At 38.2% G+C, this 25,420-nt stretch overlaps 1 protein-coding gene across 1 annotated transcript in view; it reads left to right on the top strand.

Moving 5' to 3' along the window:
• Window positions 1–25,420, top strand: part of RSBN1L (round spermatid basic protein 1 like) — a 45,113-nt gene that overhangs the window by 13,229 nt on the left and 6,464 nt on the right. Inside the window, exons 3-6 of the mRNA XM_005526081.3 lie at window positions 8,004–8,647; window positions 19,371–19,508; window positions 19,710–19,852; window positions 21,437–21,604. Coding sequence (XP_005526138.2) covers window positions 8,004–8,647; window positions 19,371–19,508; window positions 19,710–19,852; window positions 21,437–21,604 — 1,093 coding nt within the window. The remainder of the gene's footprint in view (window positions 1–8,003; window positions 8,648–19,370; window positions 19,509–19,709; window positions 19,853–21,436; window positions 21,605–25,420) is intronic.

Below are 25,420 nucleotides of genomic sequence, written 5' to 3' on the forward strand. Positions count from 1 at the left end.
AATCTGTTCTTTTCAGACTCTGCTTTTGAAATTAGGAACGAATTCTTGATACATTTTTCTGTTACCTTGAATAATGTAGAATTTAATTTACAGATCAGAAACTGAAACCCTCAAATCAAATCTTGAGCTTCAGAATGCTCATAGGAGGTCAGAGGCATGGAACCGTGTAATTACTACATCACATATTATATTCCACACACAAGTAACTGTTATAGTAACAACAAGTACACACAAGTTACACACAAGTAACAACAGTTACAGCTTAAAGCCTGTGTTGATCAGATCTCAAAGTATTGTCTTGAACTTGAGGATTGTGTAAGCTGGTGACTTCCTCTGAAAAGGGCAGGTGTGACTAGTCTTTGCTGAGCATGGAAGGAAGTCAGTGGTTGAGACACTGGGCAACACTGAACTGCCATAACAGTGGGTTCTATAGGCTTTGAGTAGCAGCCTTTTTTTACACTGGGTCCTGTTTCTGTTGCCATTCAGCAGATGCGGTGCAATCTGCAGACAGCAAGTTGTCTCACACCGATCTAATAGATGACAGCTAACGGGGCTTTCGAGCCTAAAATTGTGCTTTATTTTCAGGTTAATGTAAAAGTGCAAGTGCCCAGGGACTGTTAGCACACCTCTGCTGAGAAGCAGGATAGCCTATTTTCACAGCAAACAGTGCTACAAATACATTAGATGCTTTATCCCTGTTTTATTTGACTTTTTATCACTCGAGTATATTTTAGGTTTTCTTTAAGGTGTTGGCTCTTAAGTGTTTTGTAGAGGCCGTTTGCCAGTATCCTGCAAAATTGACTCCTATTTCAAGGAAAGGAGGGAGTAAGGAGAGTAGACGGATCATCTCCACAGGATTTGTATCCTATTCATAATGGCAGCTTGGTGTCTTCTATGTGCCTCCAAAATCTGACTGGATGTGCTTGTATGTGCTGTGAAGTCTGTATAACATTTCCTGAGCTGTCCTGCTGATCTAACTACATCCTGGGCAAGAGAGAGCAGAGGCAGAGGTGCTTTATGATGCAGCTTCTTGTATATGTCAGTGGTCAGTGTCTTTGTGACCTTTTCAAATACTCTTAAAGAATGTCTTCTTCCTGTGTGTAACAAAAATTAAGCTTCAAGCCGCATTGTTTTGAACTCAGGGTTTACTGTGTGGGCTTTGGAACAAAGTTTTGTAATGAGTTTGCTTTCCATTTCTTTGGGTTTTTTCTATTCTTAGTGTGCCTGTGTGTGTGTTTAGAAACCAGCAGTACAGTGCCTAAAGAAAGCTTACTTACTTCTTCCATTAGATCTATATTTTGCTGTAAAATATTGCTCTGACCATCTGTTTGTGACTGACTTTGGTTGAGGGGGTGGAGGTAACAGCCTACGTGACTTTTGACAGCTAAACTGTCTGTCCAAGGTCAAAGGTGATGAGTTACAGAAGAGGTCAGTAGTGAGTGACTGATGCCTTTTGAGGGAGAGCTGGTGCATAAGCCTAATTTTGGTTATCTAAGCTGAATGTGGAAGAGTTTATTTGTACTTGGAGGCTCTGTGTTGTGAGCTGTTCATCTGCCTAAACTTGGGCTGACATTCTGTTGAAAGCTGTGATAAAACTTGCCTGTGTTGGAGAAGGGCGATTCTTAAGAAAGGGTTTTTCTGCTGTGCTTGACGCTGCTAAAGGAAATGAGACTCTTTGAGAGCCTGATGGCTTTTATTATAAACCTAGAATTAAAAGGATTTTTTGTCATCCTTTGCACTTAAAAGATGCATTCTCTATAGATAAGGCTGTAGAATTGCCTTTATGTCTCTGTCTGCAATGTGGAAGGAAGAGCTCATTTATCAGACAAAAGTTGCTTGGCACATGCATGTTGTTAAAATTTTGGAAATTCTAAGTGATTTAAACTTATTTTTAAGAAAAAGTCTGCATTGTAAGTAGCTACTGTCTAGAAACTGAGCATTTCATGCAAAATACTTGTACCAATGTGACAAAGTTACTAGTGGTCCTGCAAAGAGGAGGATGATTAATAGGCTTGTTTGTAAGCGGTCCAGTCGATTTTTTTATAATCTAGTGAAGTGTGAACTCAGTCTACTTTTTAAAAACAGATCAAAGGGGAAAGTTCCTCTAAATGTGGATGCTGAGGCACCTTCTATTCACCTCCTGTCCCTGTTATTTCTCATTCTTGGTGTCCTAGGGCAGTGAGTCAAATAAAATGTTTTCAGTACAACTGAAAATTGTTAAACTTGTGTCTTGTGTTTCTAAGCCACGTGGTGGAAAAAGCTTTTTGTTTATAGGTTCAGTGCCTGTTGTGTCTAAGTGGATCTCAGGACACTTAGAGACAAACGTGCCACGAACTTTAAAATGTGTGAAATTAGATTGCAAGAGTCACATGTATATGTATGTATGTACACACCTGTATTGTGTGTGCTGGTGAAGAATCTTTGAAACACCTTCTGGGCTGCCAGTGTGTGCCTCAGCACTAATAGGTTAATCCAGTTAACCTATCCAGCTTGCATCAAGTACTGCACTGCTGTTCCCAAATCTGACTTAAAACAAAGTAGTTTGGATATCTCAGCCTTGTGTTGGGATCTTTATTTAAACTTTTGGCTTGCTTATTTATATCTTCACCTAACTCTCTATGTCTGCTCTGGAGCAACTTGATTACTGTCTTAGAGAGATCTGGAAAGTTGCTCTTCTTTTTTGGGGTCCATTAGTGAAGTGTCGAAGCACTGTTACTGGTTTTGGAAGAAGCAGCGCATTTTACTTTAAAGTACTTGGATATATGCAGCAGAGGAGTGACTGAATGAGTGTGTTTCTGCTCCTCTCTACAGCTAATGCAGAAGAAGAAAGTATTTATTGGGCATTGCTGATAGCAGTTCCAATATTCCAGCAAGCTAACTCCTTTTGCTCTGAAGTATTTGCAGCTTCTGAGCAACTTTAAACATGTACTTCAGAGTGGATCTTTGAAATTGATCAGAGCAGAAGCCTTAGGCTAGAAATGTGCTTCCTTCTCTGTCACATCCAAGCTTTACTGAGAAATACTATTTACTTCTAGAAAACAGCTTTTCATTTCATGTTTGTATTCTTCAGGAGAATTGTCTGTACACTAAAATAGTTGAACATAAATACTTGAAAATTGGAGATATGCAAATGTCAGCAGTATGGAGAGCAAGCACCTCATTGTAAGAGGATAAATGCAGGAAATCATAGTCTGATCTGTATTACAGTTAAATAAACTAAAATTTTACCTTTAAAAGGTAAATTTTATAACTTGGTTAAAATTAAAAGTTCCAAGTTTGAACTTTTGAACCTTTTCAGGTTACAGAAATTTCTATTAAGGTTTGCTAGGCAGTTGATCCTGTCTCACAAATGTACTGTTGGATGAGGTGGTGGGACGTTTTTTAACCTGTAAAAAATCAGCTCTGTTCAGTGCTGGGGTGGATGGAGAAGGTGTGGGGAACAGGGTAGCTCAGCAGACCAGGCGGTTTGCTGCCCTGAGGAAGGGTGTGTGCTGGTACCCCTTGTGTCCTGCTCCCAGTGATCTGTGTGCTTTAGTTCTTGTCTGCCAGTGCTGTGAACCAGCAGAGTGAATAGTTTTCTGCTGAGCCATTAAATTACTGTGCAATTGATGAGAATCAGTCAGTAGCAGGAGTGGTGCAGGACCATGTGCTGGGAGCAGTGATGGAGGAGAGCAGGGGCTTGGATCATCTGGCAGTGAGCTCATACATTGCCCAGCTGCGTCATGTTCATTTGAAGGCTGAACTAATAATTAAGAATGTCACATTTTTTTTCAGTCTTCCAATATACAATTTGATTTTAAAATGTCTTTTCTGTGCAATGTGGTGTATGAAGTGTATATAAAAATAATTTTCTGTATGTATGTCGTTTTCTGCTAGTGAGGAAATGGAGTTTTTGACAGAACTTGTGTTGTGTATGGAGTAGCAAAAGCTCGTGTGAATTTTAAAAAGGCTCAAAACAAATTATCAGTTTTTAAACTCATTTTACCTAATTTATGCTTGAAGTGGTTTTAGAGAACTAAGTTTTACTCTTGTTGGTATGCAATTTTTTTCAAAGTCTTTAATTCTAGTAATGTTTTAAAAAAAGCCCATTTGAACTTCTTTTTATCATCTGATTTTTTGTGTTCTAAGGCTTTTTTCCACTTCAGTGGCATCAGTAGCTCAGACCTTTGAAGACCGGATTCGTGTTTTGTCTTCCAAGGATAGGCACCATTTTTATCTCAGCTGCAAGTAGCTGTCCAGGGGACCTCTGCTGCCTTTCATCATGGATCTTCTTGTGGTTTTTTTTGTTATATAGCCTTTTGTTCTTTCAGTGATTGTTGCTTTTTTGGTTTCCAAGTGTTTTAGAATTAAAACGGATCTCAGTTCCATCCTTCTTATATACAGAGACACAAAAAATTTTGTGTAAGAGAGTTGCGCACAGAAGTAAGGGGCTGTGGGCAAATAATTATTTTGTTCCAAATTGTGTGTGTCATTTTTGCAGCTTGGCGTGATTTGAGAAAGTGTGCAATGATGAATTGTAATACTTGATATATATGTAAATGGCATAACCCTTTTATGTTGTGTTCAGAAGTAAAAGCAGTCTATATTAAAATCAGTGTATTTGAAGCTGAGCAGAAAATTTATTTTATGTAACTGAAAAATAATTACTTTTTTCCTCTGGTTAAAAACTGTTATATCTTCTGAAGGTTTCTTAGAGATGGTATGAAAACAGAGGGAATAATATATATTCTTGACTTAAAAAAATTCAGTGTACTAACTCTTACTTACTCTTAGTGTAATTCCTTCTAAGGTTTTAAGTACTTCCACAGATGTCTACCAGGTTAAATAAAAAGTACTTTTACAACTGGTTTTGAAGACAAAGCTTCTTGGATATGTGCACGTGACCTTTGCATAATTTCGGACTGATTGACATTCCACCTATGTTGTTTCTGTCTTAAAAGATACCACTACTTCCAAGACCATGACTGTGCTCTTCTGAGTGCTGCTCACTGATGATTAGAAAAAACCAACTATTTCAGTTGGAAGGGGCCTACAATGATCATCCAATTCAACTGCCTAACTGCTTCAGGGCTGGCCAAGACAACAACCATGTTGTTGAGGGCATTGTCCATACGCCTCTTAAACACTGACTGCCTCGTGGCATTGACCACCTCTCTAAGGAAGTCTGTTTTGTTGTTTAATAGTGGAATTTTTTTGTTTGTTTGATTAGTTGTTTTTTTTTAAATGTTATTGTATAGCTGCATCTTTGAAATATTTTAAGTGATGGATTAAAGAAACTTCACCACATATTACACGAGCAGTTGAATGAAATTGATTGTTAGTAGAACTTCTCAGAAGATAAAATCAAAAGCAATGGGACAGATTGAAAGGGGAAATCAGATCATCTTTCTTCTTGTACTTTAGGAATGGAAGTCAATAATTTTTGTTGTTTTGCACAGATGCAGATTCACACCGATCTATTATATAAGTACTTTACATTTCAGTTAGTAATGATGGAATGTAATTTAATAGCTGTATGTTCAGCAAGAACATACAGATGCTGATCTTCAGTTGTCTTAAGATTTTCTTTGGTGATTGCTCAAGTAGGAGAGAGCAATTTGGCTCTTCCTACAGCAAATAGCTTTTTGATTTGAAGTTTGTTGCCATTTATGTTACTCTGCTTGAAGGCCAGTAAATATAAATTTCCATCCTTTCCCTGCCGTGCATATTGTCCCAGATCTGAGTGACTAGTTTCAACAAAAATCTGAGCTTCATTTAAAAATGAGTGAAGTGGGTTGGCAGGTAACTCCTGCTTCCCCCTGCATTTCCTTGCCTCCAGCATTTGGTGCTATAATTCCATAATTTGTATATTCAAAGTAATATTATATAATATCTGCAGAGTGCCTGACTTCTTTGTGATATCCATCAGTATATCAAAAAATGTTCATATTTAGAGTGAAACAATTTTAAAATGCTATGTTAAAGCATTTTTAAGAGTTTGCAATACTTATGTACTCATGGATGCTTTCAGGTCATATATTCCTGCAGTCAGGAGTAGGGTAAAAATGTCTGAGTCTGTATTTTGAGATTGGTATTGAGATTGCAAAGCCTGCAATATGTAACTTCCCACTGTCATAAACCGTTTCTTTGTTTTTGTTTCCTGCCGACTGGAGCCGATGCCATAATGGCACCACTACAGTACCCCAGAGCATAGCAGTAGGTGATTTGTGTCAGGTGATGACATTGCACGCAAGGACACTGCCACCCTGAATGAACTGTTTTCAGGATTCCTCTAAGGTTGAAATACTTAGTTGTTGAACATCTGTTGCTGTTCTTCCTGGTCTTCTTATGCCTACTAGACTTAGACTCTGGTGACAGAAAGGAGATATTAACAAAGAAGTGGTGAATATTGCATCAACTAGATGAAGCAGTCCTGTTGCAGTGGTTTGATGCTGATTTTACATTAAATTTAGCTTAAGAAAGGACAGACTTCCATGCAGATACTCTGCCTTTTGACAGTTTAACTTAGTTAAAGGTGAAATTGTGTTCAGAGATTGTGTCGTGTTAAATCTGATTCTGAGTGAAGAGAGTCTTTGTAGTTATTAACTGTGTGGATTAGGTTAAGAAGTCCTAGAATCCATTTCCTTGTTTGGGCCAAATAAGAATTGAGGTGACCTCAGGGCACTTCCCCTTTCTGTGAGAAAATAGAATCCAGGGAGATAATGAAATCTGCCTCCACTTCAGGAATCCCAGAAGTATTTAGCTGCTGTCACAAACCTCAGGAGACTCAGATCCTAGTGTCTTAATTGCTTGTTCTCCTTTCCAGTATCTGCGTCTTCCATGTCCAAACTCTTAGTCATCAGCAATAATTTGTGAGTCCATGTACCAACAGTTGTGGTCTCACTTCTTTTGTTTATTTTTTTTTCCCCCTTTTTTTTTTTTTTTTCTTTTTTAAGGGGTCTTGTAAGTTACTTGGGTGGAGGATGGCAAGCTGAAAATGGTCTACTGCAACACATTTGGTTGGCTAACTGGCTAACTTAACTCCTGCAGATTTCATATTACTTAGTCTTGCAATGCAATACACGATTTTTAAACTTCAAAGCTTCTGTGTTTTAACATGCTGGTCTTGAATCACTGATGTCAATATAATTTTGTGCTGAAACATACCCGCTAACTTTATTTTACTGTATGCTAAATCATTTTGACTGTTAACTCTTAGGGCAGTGAAGTGCTAGAAGTTTTTTTGGCTACCACTTCTATTACTTGCAAAAAAAAAAAAACCCTCACTTGTTTAAAACAAGTGAGAACATCTACTTTGGGACTCGCTTGAATTTGTTATTCCCAAATTAGTAATTTCTGCCTTTGGGGCATTTTGGACATTTAGGACAGTTTGTTTTCACTTCAGCTTGTATATTATGTGCCCTTGAAGCTAGTCCCTTTTTTGTGAGTGTTTTCTTTAATGTGTCTTTTGTTTTAATTTTATTTCTATTATGTGTATGGGATCAGTTTTTAGGTGTTTCCACATGTATTTCTTCAACAAAGTTTATCTAGTTGTGAAAGAATGACCATGTGAAGAAGCCCATCAGACAAGGCCAGTTCTGGCAGCGGCATCTCGTGGGCAGCTTGCTGCTGCAGGTTCATATCCATGGATGGTTTGTAAGCCTCTTGTTTGGCAGGGTTGGACAGTTGTCCTGTGATGTCTCTAGACTTTATGGACAGTGACTGCTAATGACCAGCTAAAGGGGATGGAGGACTGTGACTCATCATGAAGGCAGCTTTGGGAAACTTGGGTTATTGTGATGTCTTTCCCTTGTCGTCTCAGGTTATTTATTAGTTGCAGTGTGACCATGGCAGGTGTCTCTTACCCTCCTCACTTTTGGTAACATACACACTGTGACCCTTGATTTTGGTCTCTGGTCTTTCTGTGCCACGGTGAGGGCTTTGGTCACTTTGAATCCCAATCTTTAAATGCATATTTTGTTTAAAAACATCCTTAAGGGATCTTTCTTTTAAACTCTCAACAGGTGGGAAGGAGAAACCAAAAACCAATGCAGAAGAGCTGCAGATTAAAAAAGTTAAGAAGAAAAAGAAAAAGAAACATAAAGAGAACGAAAAGAAGAAGCGTCCAAAAATGTACAGCAAATCCATTCAGACCATCTGCTCAGGATTGGTTTCTGATTTTGAGGATCAGGAAGCCAAAGGCATCATAGATGATCGTCTTAAGGATTTCAGTGGGAAAAGTATGGATCCCAAGAAGGACTGTGAGTCCAAGATACCAGAGAACAGTGAGTTTCCATTTGTCTCGTTAAAGGAGCCACGGGTTCAAAATAAACTCAAAAGGTTGGACACATTGGAGTTCAAACAGCTGATTCATATTGAGCACCAGCCTAACGGAGGTGCATCAGTTATCCATGCCTACAGTAATGAACTCTCCCACTTGTCTCCTGTGGAGATGGAGAGATTTGCAGAAGAGTTTGTGGGTCTGGTTTTTAGTGAAAATGAAAACTGTGCAGCTTACTATGTAATGGGTATTGTTCATGGGGCAGCTACTTATTTACCTGACTTTTTAGACTACTTTTCGTTTAATTTTCCCAATTCACCAGTGAAAATGGAGATTTTGGGAAAGAAAGATATAGAGACAACGACTATGTCAAATTTTCATGCTCAGGTAAGAGGTTATGCATTTTACCTTCTAAAGTCATATAATGGTTTCAAACAACTGTGAATGGGTTTTTTTTGAAGTAGTTGCTTTAGCTTTGCTGTGTGGATGACACAAGAAGACTAGAAACAAGGGATTTCTTTAAGTCAGTTCTGTGTTTTTGAAGATGAGAAGAGACATGAAATTGTTAACTGAGATGTCAAATTGGATTTTTGGTGGGAGGGCAAGTGTTTGCATGCTTATGTGTGTAGGTTTCTCTGAATTTGTTTCTGTAGCTGAATATTAACAATGAATTTTGGAGGGTTAAAATGGTTTAGCTGTGGCTTTCTGGGTGTCTGAACAGTAGTTTATCTGTATGAACTTGGTCATAAGACTGAAATGTTTTAATACATTGTTATACATAAAAACCTGTGTAGGGTGCATGTAAATTAGCTGCATTTGTAGTTTGAGTTTTCCAAACCCATCCTTAAAGAAGAGCTTTGGGGGTTAATGTGGCTACTGATTTGATCCTTAGCCCTTTGCACTTCTCCTCACTTGGCTGCATTCTCTGGAAAGCTCTTAAGTTAAATGGTAGAATGACTGGCAGCTTTTGAATACTTTTTTTATTTTAAATTTTTTGGAGAGAAATGACTATACTCTCTTAACAACAGCTGCTGATTAAACATCACCTGAGCTGTTTATAAACTTGCTGTAGAAAATACATTTCTGTTGCACAGAAATTATTTATAGCACTGGTTTTCAGGAAAAAAAAATCTGTCCAATTTTCACCTCAATGATGAGGTTATTGGAAAAAGCCCCCACAGTGAGTATGAAACAATTTATACAGAAACTCAAGCCTGTTTTTAATTATATCAACTTTATCTCACAATTACTCTTTTAACTCCCATATTTGTGAACTTACATGTTGTATGGATCAGCTTTGAACTATTTTAGTCTTCACTTTTGAGACAATTAGAAAGAGTTCAAGTGTAAGTTACACTGTCATTTTTTTTCATTAAAAGCATGCCTTTTTTTTCCCTTTGATTTCATAAACATTTGCATAGAACACTTGGATGTATTGACAAATTTCAAGTGTGTGTTATCCACAAGGATATGCAGAACTAAAATGTTGCTGCAAGAGAACATTTGCAGTGCTGGCTGACAAAATTTCTACTGCCATGGAATATGAATCTTCTGTGAACTACAGTCACTGTTTTTCTTGAGTATGTAAACTGAATCATTAATAATAAAAATCACAGAACAGCTCTCCATATCTGCTCTTCGGCCATTTTATATAAGAAAAGCTGGATCTGTCCTTCTAAGTATGTTCCTTAAGTCCAGCTGATTATCTTGGGTGGCATTAACACATGCATAACTGTGTGCTAGTACCTGCCCTACAGAAATAGTTAAGAAAAGCACAATTTTTTTTTTGTGAATTACAATAAAATTATTTTACTAAAAAGATAGATTAAATTGGTATTACAATGGTAATATCAACATCTGTAGTTTGATGAATGAACCAGTCCTGTGTTCATTGGGGTTGAAATCATAATTCCCTGTTTTTGTGTAAATGAAGGAGGAACAGAGGGAGGCTGTGGTAGATGGAAGAAGCCAAACTGTATTATTACAGCATTCAACTGATCAGCTCCATGGTCTAAGCTATATTTTACTTGGCTGGAGGTTTAGTTTTGGTATCGTCTTTTCCTCTCTGTTCCCTCATTTTTTTCCCTTAGTTTTCATGGCATTTTGTCACTTCTCTGGTTGTTTGACAGAAAATGCTTGGCTCCATATATTTTTTGCTAAGTAAGGCGTATATGGTGTATAAATAACACGTACAGGTAAACATGAGACTTTGTCTTCTGTGCAGCATTCCTATTTCTGGAATATTTAAGTCAGTATCTTGGTTGCCTAGTTATTGATTAAATTTTTTCCTTATGATTTTCTTACTTATGTTTTACGTTGTCTGTTTATTCTGTTTTTTTTTTTTTCATGTGGTCTGCTACAGTTAAAATGTTTTGTTAGCTTTGTATTCTCCTTTTTGACTTGTTACATTTTGTGCAGATTGAGAACATTATCCTGTCTCACTTAGTTCTTTGTGAGTCTTTTAAAGGGATTCTAGTATCTTGTTGCAATATAGTTTGATGAAACTGTAAATGTATTTAGCTTTCTGTTCCTGCATCGCCCAGGCTTCGTGCTGTGGTGTTCCTTGTCCTGAGCAGCCTGAGCAATGTCTAACAGTTGTTGTAGATTCAGTTGAGGAAGGATTTGTTTTCTGAGGTCTGAGTAGGAAGTTGGTTCTGTCACGTCTGTATGTATCTTGGACTTCATCAGCTTTAAGAAACTTGGGTATTCCTTTGCTAATTTTAACTAAAACACTGAAATGAAGCTTGCTTTGGTGCAAGAGGTTCTTTGGTGGTTTCTCAGAGCTCATGTACCACATGTAATCAATCTGACAAATGTATTTAAAAAGATCAAAAAAAGTATTTTAGAAAGGAGAATGAAGGTTGACCTAAGCTTGAAATGGAAAGCATTATACAGTGTTTCATCAATTTTGTTTTTCAAGTTGGTCTTTTATTATTAATCAGTCTTCCACCTCTTGTTTTGTGACAGATGTGGGTTTGGGATTTTTCGGTTTTAAGTAATGCATATTTTGAAGTCATCAAGTTCTCTGACAAGGGGTAGATTGCACAGTAAATTCTGTTGCTGAGGTCAAATTAGAGTCCTCCTAAGTTTACCTGGAAGGTCTGCATCTCTCAAGTAGTTTACTTAGTTCTCACAATTGTAGAGTTGAGAGCTAGCTCCTTTGAGCTTGCTTCCCAATATATCTGTGTCAGATAGGAGTAATGTAATTTTACTTGTTAGAGGATTATAAGAAACACAGATTTATGAGACTGTTTATAGCAAGTGCAGCAGAGAGGAATTTGGTACTGGTTCTTTCTAATGAGAATTAGCTTTTAAATTTTGCAGGGAGGGAACCGGGGAGTTTTTCATCATCCAGTTTGGGCCTATACCTGAGTACTCCGTAAAATTTTTTTTTATTAGTGGAACAGCTCTTTCTGAACTGACTGCAAGGGTTAGTCAGACAGTTTCTGTAACTGGGCAAAACGAAATTGGTCTAGATATCCTGGTAGCCAGTAAGTCAGTCCTTCAGGTGGTGAAAAACTGTCTTGTAACTACATCTTCCCTGGGCTCTGTATTTGTGTAGATGGCAACAGCTGCATCGGTTACTCGATAGCCATGAATCTTGTTAGGTTCTTATGGGGGATTTTAAAGAACATAAATAATCAGCTTTTGCCACCTACTTGAAGCTTACATCACTTCACTTAAGCTATTTAGTGCTGTTGAGACAAACGTTCATGTTTTGAACTTGTTATTTTTCCTTTGTGCTGGGCGAGTGAAAGTTTTTATTGCTGTGCTGAAACCCTAAAGCTCACAGTTGACATTTAAAAGGAACAATGCTTAGTGCATTGATTTTATTGTCTTGCATCAGAGGCAGCTTCTTAGTATAGATGAAGTAAAATGCTGCACAGTACCAAACAATTCCTCTGCTGCAAAACAAGATAGACTATTTTAAAGCCATATTTGACAAGTCCTTGTCTGATGTGTTTGTGGGGGATCTCAAGATGATTCCACTCTTTCCAAAGAAATTTGCTGTAAAATAATTTTTTTCGTTGTTTGACCTCTTATCCTTTTATTCTGATGTTTAGTGGACAAGGCAAACAATTTATCCTTTTCATTCAGTTTTCTCTATATTTGAAGACTGCTTAACAGCCCCCTTTTTCCCCTCTCCCTAGATAATTTGACTATTTCAGTCTGTGATTGCATGTTATACCCTTACTAGTCTTAGTGTTCTCCCCCTATGTTCAATTCAGTCATCCATATTTTTTTCTTAATACACAGTACTAAAAATCGACAGTGTCTGCCTGGTGTATTGATGTCAAAGACTATGAGAAGATTGCTGCAAGTGCCTAGCAAATTATTGCTCCTGTATCTCTTTCTTCCTTTTTCAGAGCAGTTTGTGATCTGCTGTAGCAGCAGCTCCTGCTGATTGAGTCACTCCCCTGTTCAGGTTTACGCAGTTCATTAAATATGTATGTGAGTGTAGTTCTTGCTTTTGTTTAAACTGAATTACATCCTTTGCATTCAGATCCCCTCTCCATTTTCAAGATCTTGTAAATTTTGATAATTTCCTGTAGCGGACTTCCAGTGTTGTGATACCTGTGGGTTTTATGAGGATACACTGCGTTCAAAGGAGGTATCCTTGCTGCCTGCCTCAAAATTAGATAGTTACGTGAGCACAGACAAAACTGCCCAGAGTTTGCTCTTACTAGACCATGTTTCTGTAGCAGTTTTTAAAGTTGAAATGTTAAATGTCAAGATGTCTACTGGTCCTCTGAACAAGCCTATCCAGTCATGGAAACAAAGGTTAGTTTGACTTGATTGTTTCAGTTGTTTTTTTTTCAATGTGACCATGTTTATTAGTTCTTACTGTCTTATTTTCAAGGCAATTGATAGTTGTATCCAGCTAGGTATTTTTTTCTGTAAATTGGAGTTAGGCTAAATAGTATCTAGCTCCTCTGTCTTCTCTTGACACCTGTTGCTTTAAGATGGTATGTTACTGCCTTCCAGATTTGAAGAGCTTGTTTTGTGGTTTTGAGTTAGAATCATGGGGTGGTTTGTGTTGGAAGGGACCCCAAAAACCATCTAGTTCCAACCACCTGCTATGGGCAGGGACAGGACACCTTCCACTAGATCAGGCTGCTCAGAGCTCCATCCAGACTATCCTTGAACTTCCGGGGATGCACCATCCATAGCTTTTCTGGACAACCTGTTCCACTGTCTCACCACCCTCACAGCAAAGAAATTCTTTGTAATTGCTAAACTTGCCCTCTTAAAATTTGAAGCCATTCCACCTTGTTCTGTCACTATGTGCCATTATACATTGTCCCTCTCCAGTTCTCTTGTAGTTCCTTTCAGGTACTTGAAGGTTGCTCTAAGGTCTCTCCGGAGCCTCTTCCCCAGGCTGAACAACGCCAATCTGTCTGTGAGGAGTCTGTCCTCATAGGAGAGGTGCTTCAGCCCTCTCATCATCTTCATGGCCTTCCTCTGGACTTGCTCCAGCAGGTGGATGCTCTTCATGTGCTGGGACCCCAGATCTGGATGCAGCACTGCAGGTCAGGTCTCAGCAGAGCAAAGGGGCAGAATCCCCTCTCTTTACCTGCTGCCCACATTCCTTTTGGTGCAGCCCAGGATATGTTTGGCTTTCTCGGCTGCAACTGCACATCACTGGTCATGTCCAGCCTCTCATCTGGCAGCACCTCCCCAGTCTTTCTCCCCAGAACTACTCTTGGTTGAGTCTCCATTCTGTATTTGTGCTTGGGATTGCCCCAACCCACATGCAGGACCTTGCACTTGGCGTTGTTGAACTTTGAGGTCCACAAGGCCCATCTTTGAAGCCTCTGGATGGCATCCCTTCCTTCCATTGTTGTCAACTTCCCCCCAGAGCTTGGAGTTCTCATTGATTTATTAAAGCTTTGTCTTGTTTTACCTTACTGCCTTTGTGCTATAGGTGTGAGAGGCTGCACATCATTCAGCCTGTTTAGGAACTTTAGGAAAAGTCACTCTAACTGTACAGTTTGCAATTAAACAAAAGGCCAGAGCAAATCTGGCACCTGCTGCTGCTAAAAGAAAATGTCCTCATTCCTTATTTCTTCCCAGTTGCATGTTCTTGTGCCAAGATGTGGTGCTTCTTGAACTGGTGAGTTCAGTTTGTTTCATTAATCCAGCAAAACTACCTAACTACTCTTGAGGGATTGGTTTTATTACTGAATTGGCAAATTACATTGTTTAAATGTGTCAGAGGTAGTTCAAGGATGACCATGGGTCTACACAGTCAGCCCCATTCCATAACAACAGGCAGTTGCCTTTTCAAAGAAATGTTTTTTCTTGCTTTTGTTCTCAGTCTAGAATAAATTCATGTTGTCATATTAGCTGTGACAGACACTGAATAGTCTAATATTAATGAATAAGTATTTCAGGGGAAGACCTGTGATAGTAATGATGATTTGTTTGTGGTCTGACTTTGTGTGGGGTGTTGTCCTCACTTTTTCAGGTTCTGCACACAGAGCTTAATTTTGTTTTTGTGTTGATTGTTTTTTCTCTGAAGACTGTTTTTCCAGACTTTCTTGGCTTTAAAGGTAAAAAATTGAAGTAAATTTAAACCTTAAAATTCTAGCAGGAAAATGATAACGTTTCAGTTAAGAAAAAAAAACTCCTCCACCTAAACCCCACAACAATCTACACCCTACTGTATTAAAAATAGGAATTACTTGCCTCAGTTTACATTTTTTTAATTCCTCTCTTGAAATGCTTGGTTTCTCTGCATTGTTCCTTCCACTTTGTAACTTATTCAAACACAAAATCTTTAACATGTAGTGTCTAAAATGTTTCCATTAGTAGGATGATAATGCTCAAATATATTTTTGGTATTTATATATATATATATATATGTATGTATTTTTGCATTTAGTCTTCAGATTCTTGTCAGACACCCAGACATTTCTGTCAAAACATTAGCAATTGCATTAAAAAATCAGCTGAGGCCATGCGAGTCACAGAATCGGATAATTCTCAAGTTTTACTAAATGTGGATTCAGTGGTGGTTTTACTGTCACAATTTTCCATTACTGTGATGCAAGAGAATGACAGAGTCTCCTTTTGTGTGTTTTTAGGTGACATACTTCAAGTGTAAGCTACACGAGAAGAAAGAAGTTAGGATGTCATATTTATTATTTTATGCGTTTCTATCTCTTTTACCGGTCCATGGTATTATACTGCATGTACTTGGTGATTTGTGTGTATTCATTCTTAACCATGTGCTAGAAGAACAGCATGTCCTTGATTTCTCCTTTTATTATGGATTTAAATTGTTCCGGTTTAGAGCGAGTCTGTAAAATTCTGAAAACTTAGTCACACTGTAAGCTGTGAAATAACATTTGGGAGGGTTATTTTATAGAAGGTGTGTGTGTATGTATATTATACTTCATATATATAGTACTTCATTAGTGGTCAGTGCATAATTTAATATTAAATTTGATAAGTACTGGTTTTAGTACATTAATATTTTTGTGAGTTTAGAAATACAGAGGAATCTATTTATTTTCCTATAAACAAACCAGGCAAAGGATACTGACACTAAAAGGAAGGGAAAATGTTGCTGTTATCTAATATGCCATAGGTTATATTTATTTGATTGTTGTCTTTATTAGGATTAATTTTGTGTTTGTTATTGGTCAAATATTAATGGGAGGTTTTGGTGTTTTCACACTATTACTTAGTAGCAGTCTAAATTGGGAGTGAGTGAAAATTAACTCCTCACTAAGAATGACCTTACCTTTTTATACATGTTTGTCTAAGTCTTTAGCCCAATCTAAGGTAATGCAGTTCAAGCATTAACCTCTTCTCTAAGACTAGAGTTTAGGATGCTACAACCTAGCTCATGGAAGAGATGAGGCAGGAGTTGCTTTTGCTTGCCCACAGCTGTTTCATTTTTCTGGCCACGCCTTAGTATTTATGGCCTGTATCTTTATTTATTTATTTATTTCTGAAATAGAGATTTGTTTTTTAGGTAATTCCCGGATTAAATTCAGATCAGTTCCCTAGGCTTGCTCCCTGTCTATCTTCAGAGGACCTAATGCTATCAGGAAAGAAGGGAAAAGAGAGAGCAAATCTTCCCCTTTGATCACCACCATAAATTTATTTCCTGTTTATACTGGGTCTGCATGTATTAATTTTCTTTGTGGACTGTATTTTGGGTTTGTGACTAAAACTGTTGGTAACACACTCGTGTTTTGGCTGTTGCAGAGCATGGCTGGCATAGTGTCAAGGCTTCCAGGGACCCCCATGGAGAGTAGGCTGGGGTGGGCAAGAAGGTGGGAGGGGACATGGTTGAGACATCTGGTCCCAACTGACTGCAAGGATATTCTGTGCTGTATAAAATGCTGTTCAGCAAAATTCTTGAGGTGATGGGTTGGCTGGAAGGTGTCTATTGCTTGGGACTGCTGGACATCAATCTGCTTGTGGGAGTTGGTGAGTGGTGGAAAACACCACTTGGTGGTTTTTCTTCTTCATTTTCCTCTTCTCTGAATAAACTGTGTTTATCTGGACCCATACATTTCTTTGCTATTCCTGTTCTCTCCCAGGTCTCACCATTGTGGGAGGTGAGTGAGCAGGGGCTGTAAGATGAGTATCTGCTGCCTGTGGTTAAGCCACTACAGAGTTCATAATCACTCAAACATTTCATTCTGTATTTGCAATGCTGTGATTCTGAGTATGGTCCCAGAAGAAACCACTCATTGTTTGTTACTGATATTATTTAAGAATTCCTTTTGGTATTTCTTCTGCTAAAATGAATCTTGAGAAGCAATTGTACTGCCTTGTGATCAAGGGAAGGGTGGTTGACTGGGAGAGCTGGGGATGAAAGGGGTTAAACAATGCTTGAAAAAGTTCAGTTTTTAGTTTTAACTTACAGTGGCATGGTCGCTTTTTTTGGGAACAAATGTAAAATTTCTTAATTGAGTCTTCTTAATGCAAGCATTATGCTGCAGCTAAATACTTTGCTGACTTTATGTTTCATTACCAACACATAGTGGAATATGAGCCAAATGGGTGGGTTGATCCAGCTGGAAGCTTCACGGCTTTTCCAAGCTTTAAGTTAGTATTTTCAGGAGAATTTTTAGAGTTTTCACTTGGAGTACTTTGACAACCAGTTTATCATAGTCTATATGAATCATAAAATGATTTAGGATGAAAAAGACCTTTAAGACCTTTGTAAGACTCCAGCTGTCAACCCAGTCTTGCCAAATCTGTCACTAAACCACGTCCTTAAATTCCACATCTACCTGACTTGTCTCCAGGGATGTCTCCAGGGATGGTGGCTCGACATTTGCCTGGGCAGCTTATTCCAGTGCTTGAGAATTGGTGAAGAAATGTTTTTAATACCTAATCTAAACCTCCTTTGGCACAACTTCAGGCCATTTTCTCTTGTTACTTGGGAGAGTGGTAGTGGGTAGCATAAGGAAGTGTGGAAAAAGGCAGAAAAATGGTTCTCTTTAATCAGGGATGTAGATGAAAGTAGCATCTCAGTATCCTGGACTGGAGTGGTGGAATACTAAGCTCTTTATGTCAGTGGAAGAAACATGCTTTTGCATGTTAGGCTTTTTAATAAAATGTCATAGGTTTGTGGGTGTCTGTAGCTTCAGAAGGTGGTTTTAGGGTTCTTCCTAGCTTATTGCTGTAGTTGCACAAGCTCCTGATGTTTTGTGCCTGTGCAGATATAGCTGAGGACTGAGCTGATGCAGATTCAGCAGAAATGAATGTTTTGTGATATTTTATCACGAAATCACCAGCTGTCTCTGCAAAAAAAAAAAAAGCCCTGCAGGAATGTATGACTAAGGATATGAGGAATAAGGGAATATTACTGGACTGTTCTTTTCAGTGTGTCTGTGATGGCTTGGTGTAACATTAGCCAAGACATCTTGTGAAGTCCTACTTTTAGCCATAAATGTGTTTGCTGGGAAGAATGAGAGATGACTGGGATGATCAGAACAGTGATCGGTTCTGTATTTCTGGAAAGATCTGGTTACAGTAGTTTCTCAGAAAGGCACAGTGTTGTTCCATGTTTTATTTTCAGGAACTGCTGTTAATTCTCCACTGCCATAACTACTAGAAATGTTGATGGTCTGTTTGAGTGAGGACCATAGCTAAGTAGTATTTCATTAACTGTTTTCCTTGCACTTTTATACTTCTCTTGCTTTGGATGCAAAATGTCTACAGGGGCCATACAGGAGCTTTACTAGGTGTGTGTGGTAATCCATCTTCTCTTTCCTCTGTTCACTTTGTATTTCATCTCATAATGTCACTGTGTCTTTCACCCTGTTAAATAGGAAATTAGAAGCTTAAAGTGGACATGACTCTCAAAAATCTCATGCCTGAGTATTTTGGTGATCTAACACAACAGATCAGATTATTGAAAAAACCTTAAAACAGTATGTGTTTCTGTTCAAATTTCACAGTAGATGATTTCTCATGAGAGGTGAATGTTGCAGCCATTTAAAGTCTGAAGGGAGCACAAGATGTGCTAGCACAGCAAAAATGAAGGAGTGACGATCATTGTCTTGCTTTTTGTACAAACTCTTTGAGCCTTGTGTTCACTGTTGTAATTTGCTTCGGTTAATGTGCTTGCAAAGAGGCGGTCCTGGAAAGGATGAGTAGCAGAGGAAATGTTTAGAGTTAAATTACTTGTAACTCAGAGTTCTGCCCGTTGCAAGAAAAAAAGGTAGAAATTCAGCTAGACTTGAGTAATCCAGGTAAGAATCCTTACTGACTAATTACTGAGTATAACATGCATTGATTTTTAAAATTTATTTAATTAATTAAATTTTTTGATTTTTTTTTTTTTTTTAGATTTACTGGTTTGGAATGTTATCTTCTTGAAAGGCAATAAATAGTTACTCCAGTTTACCTTCAGGTGTTAAAATAAAAACCAAATTGTCATGGAAGTTTAATAAGATCTTCTGTCTTTGAGTTTGTAGTAATTGACTTCATAGTAATCTTACACACTGGAGACTGAAGGGCTAAAAAAAGTATTTTTATCTCAGAAAGCATAAGCATAGAGATTACGGGTGCTCATTGAATGTCAATTTTGCACAGTAGAGGACTTGGTATGACTTCTGTTGTCATATTCTACTTGTAGGTAAAAAGAACATACTCTCATGGTACGTATAGAGCTGGCCCAATGAGACAGATCAGCCTGGTTGGAGCAGTTGATGAGGAAGTGGGGGATTACTTCCCTGAATTCCTTGATATGTTGGAAGAATCACCCTTCTTAAAAGTAAGGACAGAAGGGAATGGGCTGGGAGAAGGGGGACAACATGCTCTGTAGTGCTGTTACAATAATAAAGTGAGAGTATGTGATACTTGTTTAGATAATTGAGTGTTCTAATAAATGCTTTCATTGGGATAGGTAAAGGCTGCTTTTAACAAGTTTTTTGAAGTAACTCACTTGAAAATTGTGGCTTGTATTTTCCATTAGTGTACACTGCCATGGGGAACACTTTCTAGCTTAAAATTAGAGAGTCGTAAAGACAGTGATGATGGTCCCATTATGTGGGTACGCCCAGGAGAACAGATGATCCCTGTGGCTGACATGCCAAAGTCACCTTTCAAAAGGAAGAGGTAAGTTGAATTATTTTACTTGGTAAATGTCTGGTTAGTATTTTTTTCTTTACAAATTCATTTTATCCCAAACCTTTTACTGTTTGATATTATATGTTAATATAAATTACTGTAAATCTTCATCTCCAAAACTACCTTTTTGTTGTTTTGTTATGTAAGAATCTGGAATTTTTTGATTTAATTTTTACTGTCTGGCCAAGTAAGGTGCTGGTCCTTTTGGGAGTGTTAGTAGAAATTTAAGGTGAAAATTTCAGGAAAATGTGTACACACATGCCATTACTGATATGTGCCATGAGACTGGAATTCATACCCCTGTTGTTATATGTGAGTGGATGTGTTATGACCTCTGGGGACGAGGGCTTTTTGCTCACCTGGAAGGTAACAACTCAAACATTAAATGAAATTTTGAAGCTTTGCTGTGGCATTGGGTATAAGAACCAGGTGACGAGTAGGGACAGCCTCTGCAGAACTTGAATATTGTATGTTATAAGGAATTGTCATGGGAGTTCTTTGCAAAATGTGAACACAGAAAGGGAGCATATGAGAAGTGGAAGCAGGGGCAGGTGCCTCAGGAGGAGTATAAAGACACTGTCCAACCATGAAGGGGATGCAACTAAACCCAAAGACCATCTGGAGTTGAATTTGGCAAGGAATGTGAAGGGCAGCAGGGATTTCCACAGGCATCTGGACAGTAGAAGAAAGACTGGGAAAATGGAAGTCATTTGCTGAATGGGGCAAAGGGCCTGGGGACAAAGGGCACAGAAAAGACTGAGATACTGCTTTCTTTGCCCTTGTCTTTTCTAGTGAGATTTACTTTCAAGAATGCTCTGTCTTGGAGACAGGAAGAGTGTCTGAAGCAAGGGCTGCTTGCCTTCAGTGGAGGAAAATCAGGTTAAGAAACTTACTAGACGCACAGATTACACAGACACAAGCCTGTGGGACCTGCTGGAATGGGTCACATCCCACAAGTGCAGTGAAAGCTGGCCAGTATCATTGCAAGGCCACTGTCTTTGAAAGGTCATGGCAATTGGCAAAGCTTCCTGAGGACCAGAGGAAAACAAAAGAATTTGCTTTCCTCTAAATGCAATCATTTAGAAGTGTAAGAAGCAGAACTTGGGGAGCTGCAGGCTGGTCAATCTCATCTTCATCCTGAGAAAGTTGCCATTTCAAGCATGAGTAGCACAGCAGATTGAGGAACAGGATTGTTCCCTCTGCTCATCACCGGTGAGACACATCTGCAGTATCATGCCCTGTTCTGGGCTCACCAGGCTAAGACAAACATGGCTATGCTGGAGTGTGTCTGGTCACCTGGGAGAACTGGGATTTACTCTTGAGAAAAGAATGCTCGGTGGGATCATATCAATGTGTTTAAGCACTTCACAAAAGGCTGTAGAAAGGACTTATTGCAGCAGTGCCCAGTGACATGAACAGAGAGAATGGACACAAACTGAATTACAAGAAAATCCGTTTAAAATAGGGAAAAAAAATTATTTTTTTGCATGGATGAGTAGTCCTATTGTCTATGTTGGAAAATAGATAATTCAGAGAAATTTCTGTATCGTTGTTACTGTTTTTCTTATGCAGAACTACCAATGAAATAAAAAACTTGCAGTACCTACCTCGAACCAGTGAACCCCGTGAAATGCTATTTGAAGATCGGACCCGAGCCCATGCGGATCACATAGGACAAGGTTTTGAACGACAGACCACAGCTGCTGTGGGAGTGTTGAAAGCTGTGCACTGTGGGGAGTGGTAGGTGTTGATCAGCTTCACCTAGGTGTCTGAAAAATGTTTGCCTGAATTGCCATTTATAATTGGAAGGGAGTACAGAATAGGTTAATCTAGGATTAAAGATTCAATGAAGACTTCATAGGTCCTGGCTGAGCATTAGATGTTTGTCTGCCCTCTTTAGATTGCATGTGGCTTTGCTGTGTGGATGAAACCAGAAAGGTACCTTGCAGTGACAGTTCAATAGCTATATTGAGTTGCTGTTACTGAGGTCATGTTAGATGTAAAAACACCTCACACATCATTTTGTTTAAAGTGATGCATAAAGAGTGAGATGTTGGTGCAGCAAAGTTGCACACGGAGACCTTCTGGCAGTTCTTTGTGCTGTCTGGAGATGATCAGAATTCTTATGCTTCTGTTTCTCAAGTCATGGCTGTTATAACCCTGGTTTATTTATGGAAGCTCACCTAGGAAGAATCGTGTTGGAAGTTGTGTGATATTTTTTGGTGTCTGTCTTTGGAATTTCTGTGTGAGATTCAGGAAATGAAATGTTGCCTCCTTTGAAGCTTGTTTACATGTTAACCAAATAAAAAGCCCATCACCATATGGGCTTCCTGGTCCAGATATAAGAGGCATTTTCCAACATCTTCAGACTGTGGAGAATGACCTTAGTTTTGGAGGTTACCTTTGCATATGTAAACACTATAAATACATTCTTCTCTTTGTGTCTGTCTAGAAATTAGAAGAGTGAATTCCCTTTGGATAAAGTGATGTGAATTTGTTCACATTCAGCATGGTGTGAATTTGTTTCAGTGCATGAGTTCATTGACATAGAAAGTAGTATAATTGTCATTGGGGAAGAACTGGATTGTTCAGATGATAATGTGTTTGTCTCTTGGGCTCTGAGGTTTTCAGTTTCCTTCCTCTTCAGGTTGATGACAGTGGGAGCCTTCGACTTCCTGCTTGCTCTGACTGTTGTGTGGTGAATTAAGACTGAGCACTAGTAGCAGGGCAAAAGCTGAGCTAACTGTGCAGATCTGAGTGTTTTAAATTACACTCTGCACATTTGAGAGAGGGACTTGTCAAGGAAGTAAAGAAACCAAACAGAGCCCTGCTCCCCAAACTTGGATGTTTGTGCAGATTAACAAGTTGCATTGATAGTAATTTGAGTGTCTGGGAACTTCCCATTCTCATCCTATAGCTTTATAGCATACTTGCAAGTCCTTAAGTTTGGGAAATAAAAGCAGAAGTATCAGCCTTTAATTTCAGTGTAAAGACTGAAAATGTCTCTTTTAATTCAGAATAAAAAAATTGTTACTGTTGTATGGAGAGGAGTAAATTATACAACACAAGCAACACAATAAAAGTTACATATTTCATGCTTGATTTGGCCTAAATTATAATTTGTGCTTTGCCTTTCCCCTTTCGTGTAATTTTGAAAAGCCACTTCAGTGTACTTACATAATGAGAATTAATCACAGCTTATGATAATGAAGCATCATTGATTCAGGTAGCACATTAAAATTATTTCAGATATTAGTTTTGCCATAATTTGCAGTTTATGGATGGATTTATTTTAAGGGAAGCAACATGAATGGAAGTTTTGAAAAATCTAGTTTTTGTTTTTGTTCATTTTTTGTTTTGTTTCTTTTATCTGCTTGAGTAGTTGAACAGACCTGAAAAGCTGGAGATATTCTGGGGTGATTTAGGCACTATGGCAGTAAAAACGCACATGTTCTAAGGATGAGATAATGTATATAAAAATAATGCTTTCTGTGAGGAGAAAATAAAACAATTCCTGGGCTGCCTGAACTAAATTCATAAAAATGGACTGAGTGTGCAAAAGAAACTTTACAAGTTGTTGTAGATTTAAAGAAAGTAGGATTTATTTTCTAGTTGATAGGGATGAATGTCAATGCTAGGTGGGATAAATGGTGTCTTTCAGAACAGACAGGAACAGAACTGTTGGAAAGCAAAAAGCATGTCATGGTGCTAGAGGACAGACATGGAAGCTAAGTATAGTATTTTGAAGAAGAAAACAGATTTTTCCTTTCCCAAGTGTTACAGGATCTTGATTTGAGGTATTTTGTAAAATTACTGTATTACGGTCTTATTTTTATTGCTTTGAATATTTACAATTTACATATTGCTAGCAAACATCTTAAGGATTGAACTAAAATCTGATAAATGCAGGTGTTATCATGCTGATTACTTAGAGCCATTTCCAAATGTGATACCAAGTGAGCTTTAGAACTTAGGAAGTGCCAGTGAAATTTTAAATTATGGAAATTTAAGATTTTTATGTGGGAAGTTTGGGTGGGTTTTTACAAGGACAGCAAAAGGCAATTCTTAGCATTGTTGGCAAAATGAAAACTCTGCTTCAGCAAGCAGCTTTCATGTTTGTGTTCTAGAGACTGAAGTTGTGCTTTTCTGTATCATCATAGGAATTTGTTATATATTGCCAGTCTTTATGCATTGGGCCAGAAATATTAATGGTAAAACCTCTAGTTTTGAATCTGTTTTGAAAAGTCAGAGCAAAAGGAATCCAGTCCTTTTGAAGAATGAGGTTAAAGGGAAAAAATACTGCCAAAACCAGTTCTAGCAGTTCTCTAGTAGAGGCTTAAATGGGTTTTGCTGAAGTTATCTTATGTTTTGTTTTCATTTAATGTCTTTTTGGGCATTAACTGAACTTCTGTGCTACAGTTTTGCTTGGGGGTAGGTATATGATACCTAAATTAAAGGTTTTGCAAAATATTATCTCAAAGTTGTGCTAAAGATAAAATCTGCAAATACAGCATTTAAAATTATCTGATGGTATTTTTTCTCAGTTGTTTGCAAAACGAATGTTGTGTTCTGTGACAAAATTGCAGCACAGAGCTGGTGGTCCATCCTTTTGGACAGATTTATATGGGTTGACAATAGGAATGACAATGCATAAACCAGAATAGGCACTGCTGGGAAAATACATTGATTTCAATTGAAGTTCACTAAGTGTGTGAAATAAATATTCTCTCAATTGATTTTAAGTCTGAACTTAATTTACAAATTTGAGACTCCAAATGCAAATTCATATTTTCAAAAGAAAAACAACCACCTGTATTATACAAGGTAGATTAATGTAGGTAATAATACCACGGATGAGGTGTTTCTGAAGCTTTTCTCTTTCAGTGTTTAAGTCTGCTTTGGGAATATATAGATCAAAATACAGACACATTTTAATCTTTGTAAAACTGAAAGTAAAATACGTGGTCTGAAAATTCTCCCTAGCTACTATTTTCGGTAGTTGATCTGGGATTTTTGTTTTCTCCTGAAAATAGACTCAGACTGGTTATTTTTTGCTTTATTGAGGTCATGACCTAAATAAAATAAATATGTCTCCTATGTTTAAAAAGCCTGAATGAACTGTACATCTTTGCTTGCTTCCTAGAACAGTAATAACAGGACATATATATATAGATCTTTATATAAAGTATGTGATAATCTTGCTTTTAAAAAAAGAACTCTTGAACATCTATTAGATTCTGAAATGTTTCAGCTCTGCTGCATCAGCTGCTCCCCAGGCTCCCCATGCCTGACTTGTACCCCGTTTTTGGAGGGGTGGAAGTGGAGTGAGGGATGTAGGGAGGGCTGGCAGAGGCAGGCAGACAGCCCTGGATCGTGGTTCTGATCCCTGCTTCCGCTCCCTGTTCCCGATGGGCAGCGCCTGGACACGCAGCCTGTGCCCAGTGCAGGCCGGGGAGGAGCTCCGGGGACCCCAGAGGAGGAAGGAAAGAAATCTTTAAACAGGTTCTTTCTGGCTGAGAAACTGTCCTTGCAAAACCACTTCAATGTGAGCTTTAT

This window comes from Pseudopodoces humilis, chromosome 5, assembly GCF_049639895.1.
Source record: "Pseudopodoces humilis isolate 2021_Gansu_Grassland_sample_001 chromosome 5, ASM4963989v1, whole genome shotgun sequence".
In the NCBI taxonomy this organism is placed as follows: domain Eukaryota; kingdom Metazoa; phylum Chordata; class Aves; order Passeriformes; family Paridae; genus Pseudopodoces; species Pseudopodoces humilis.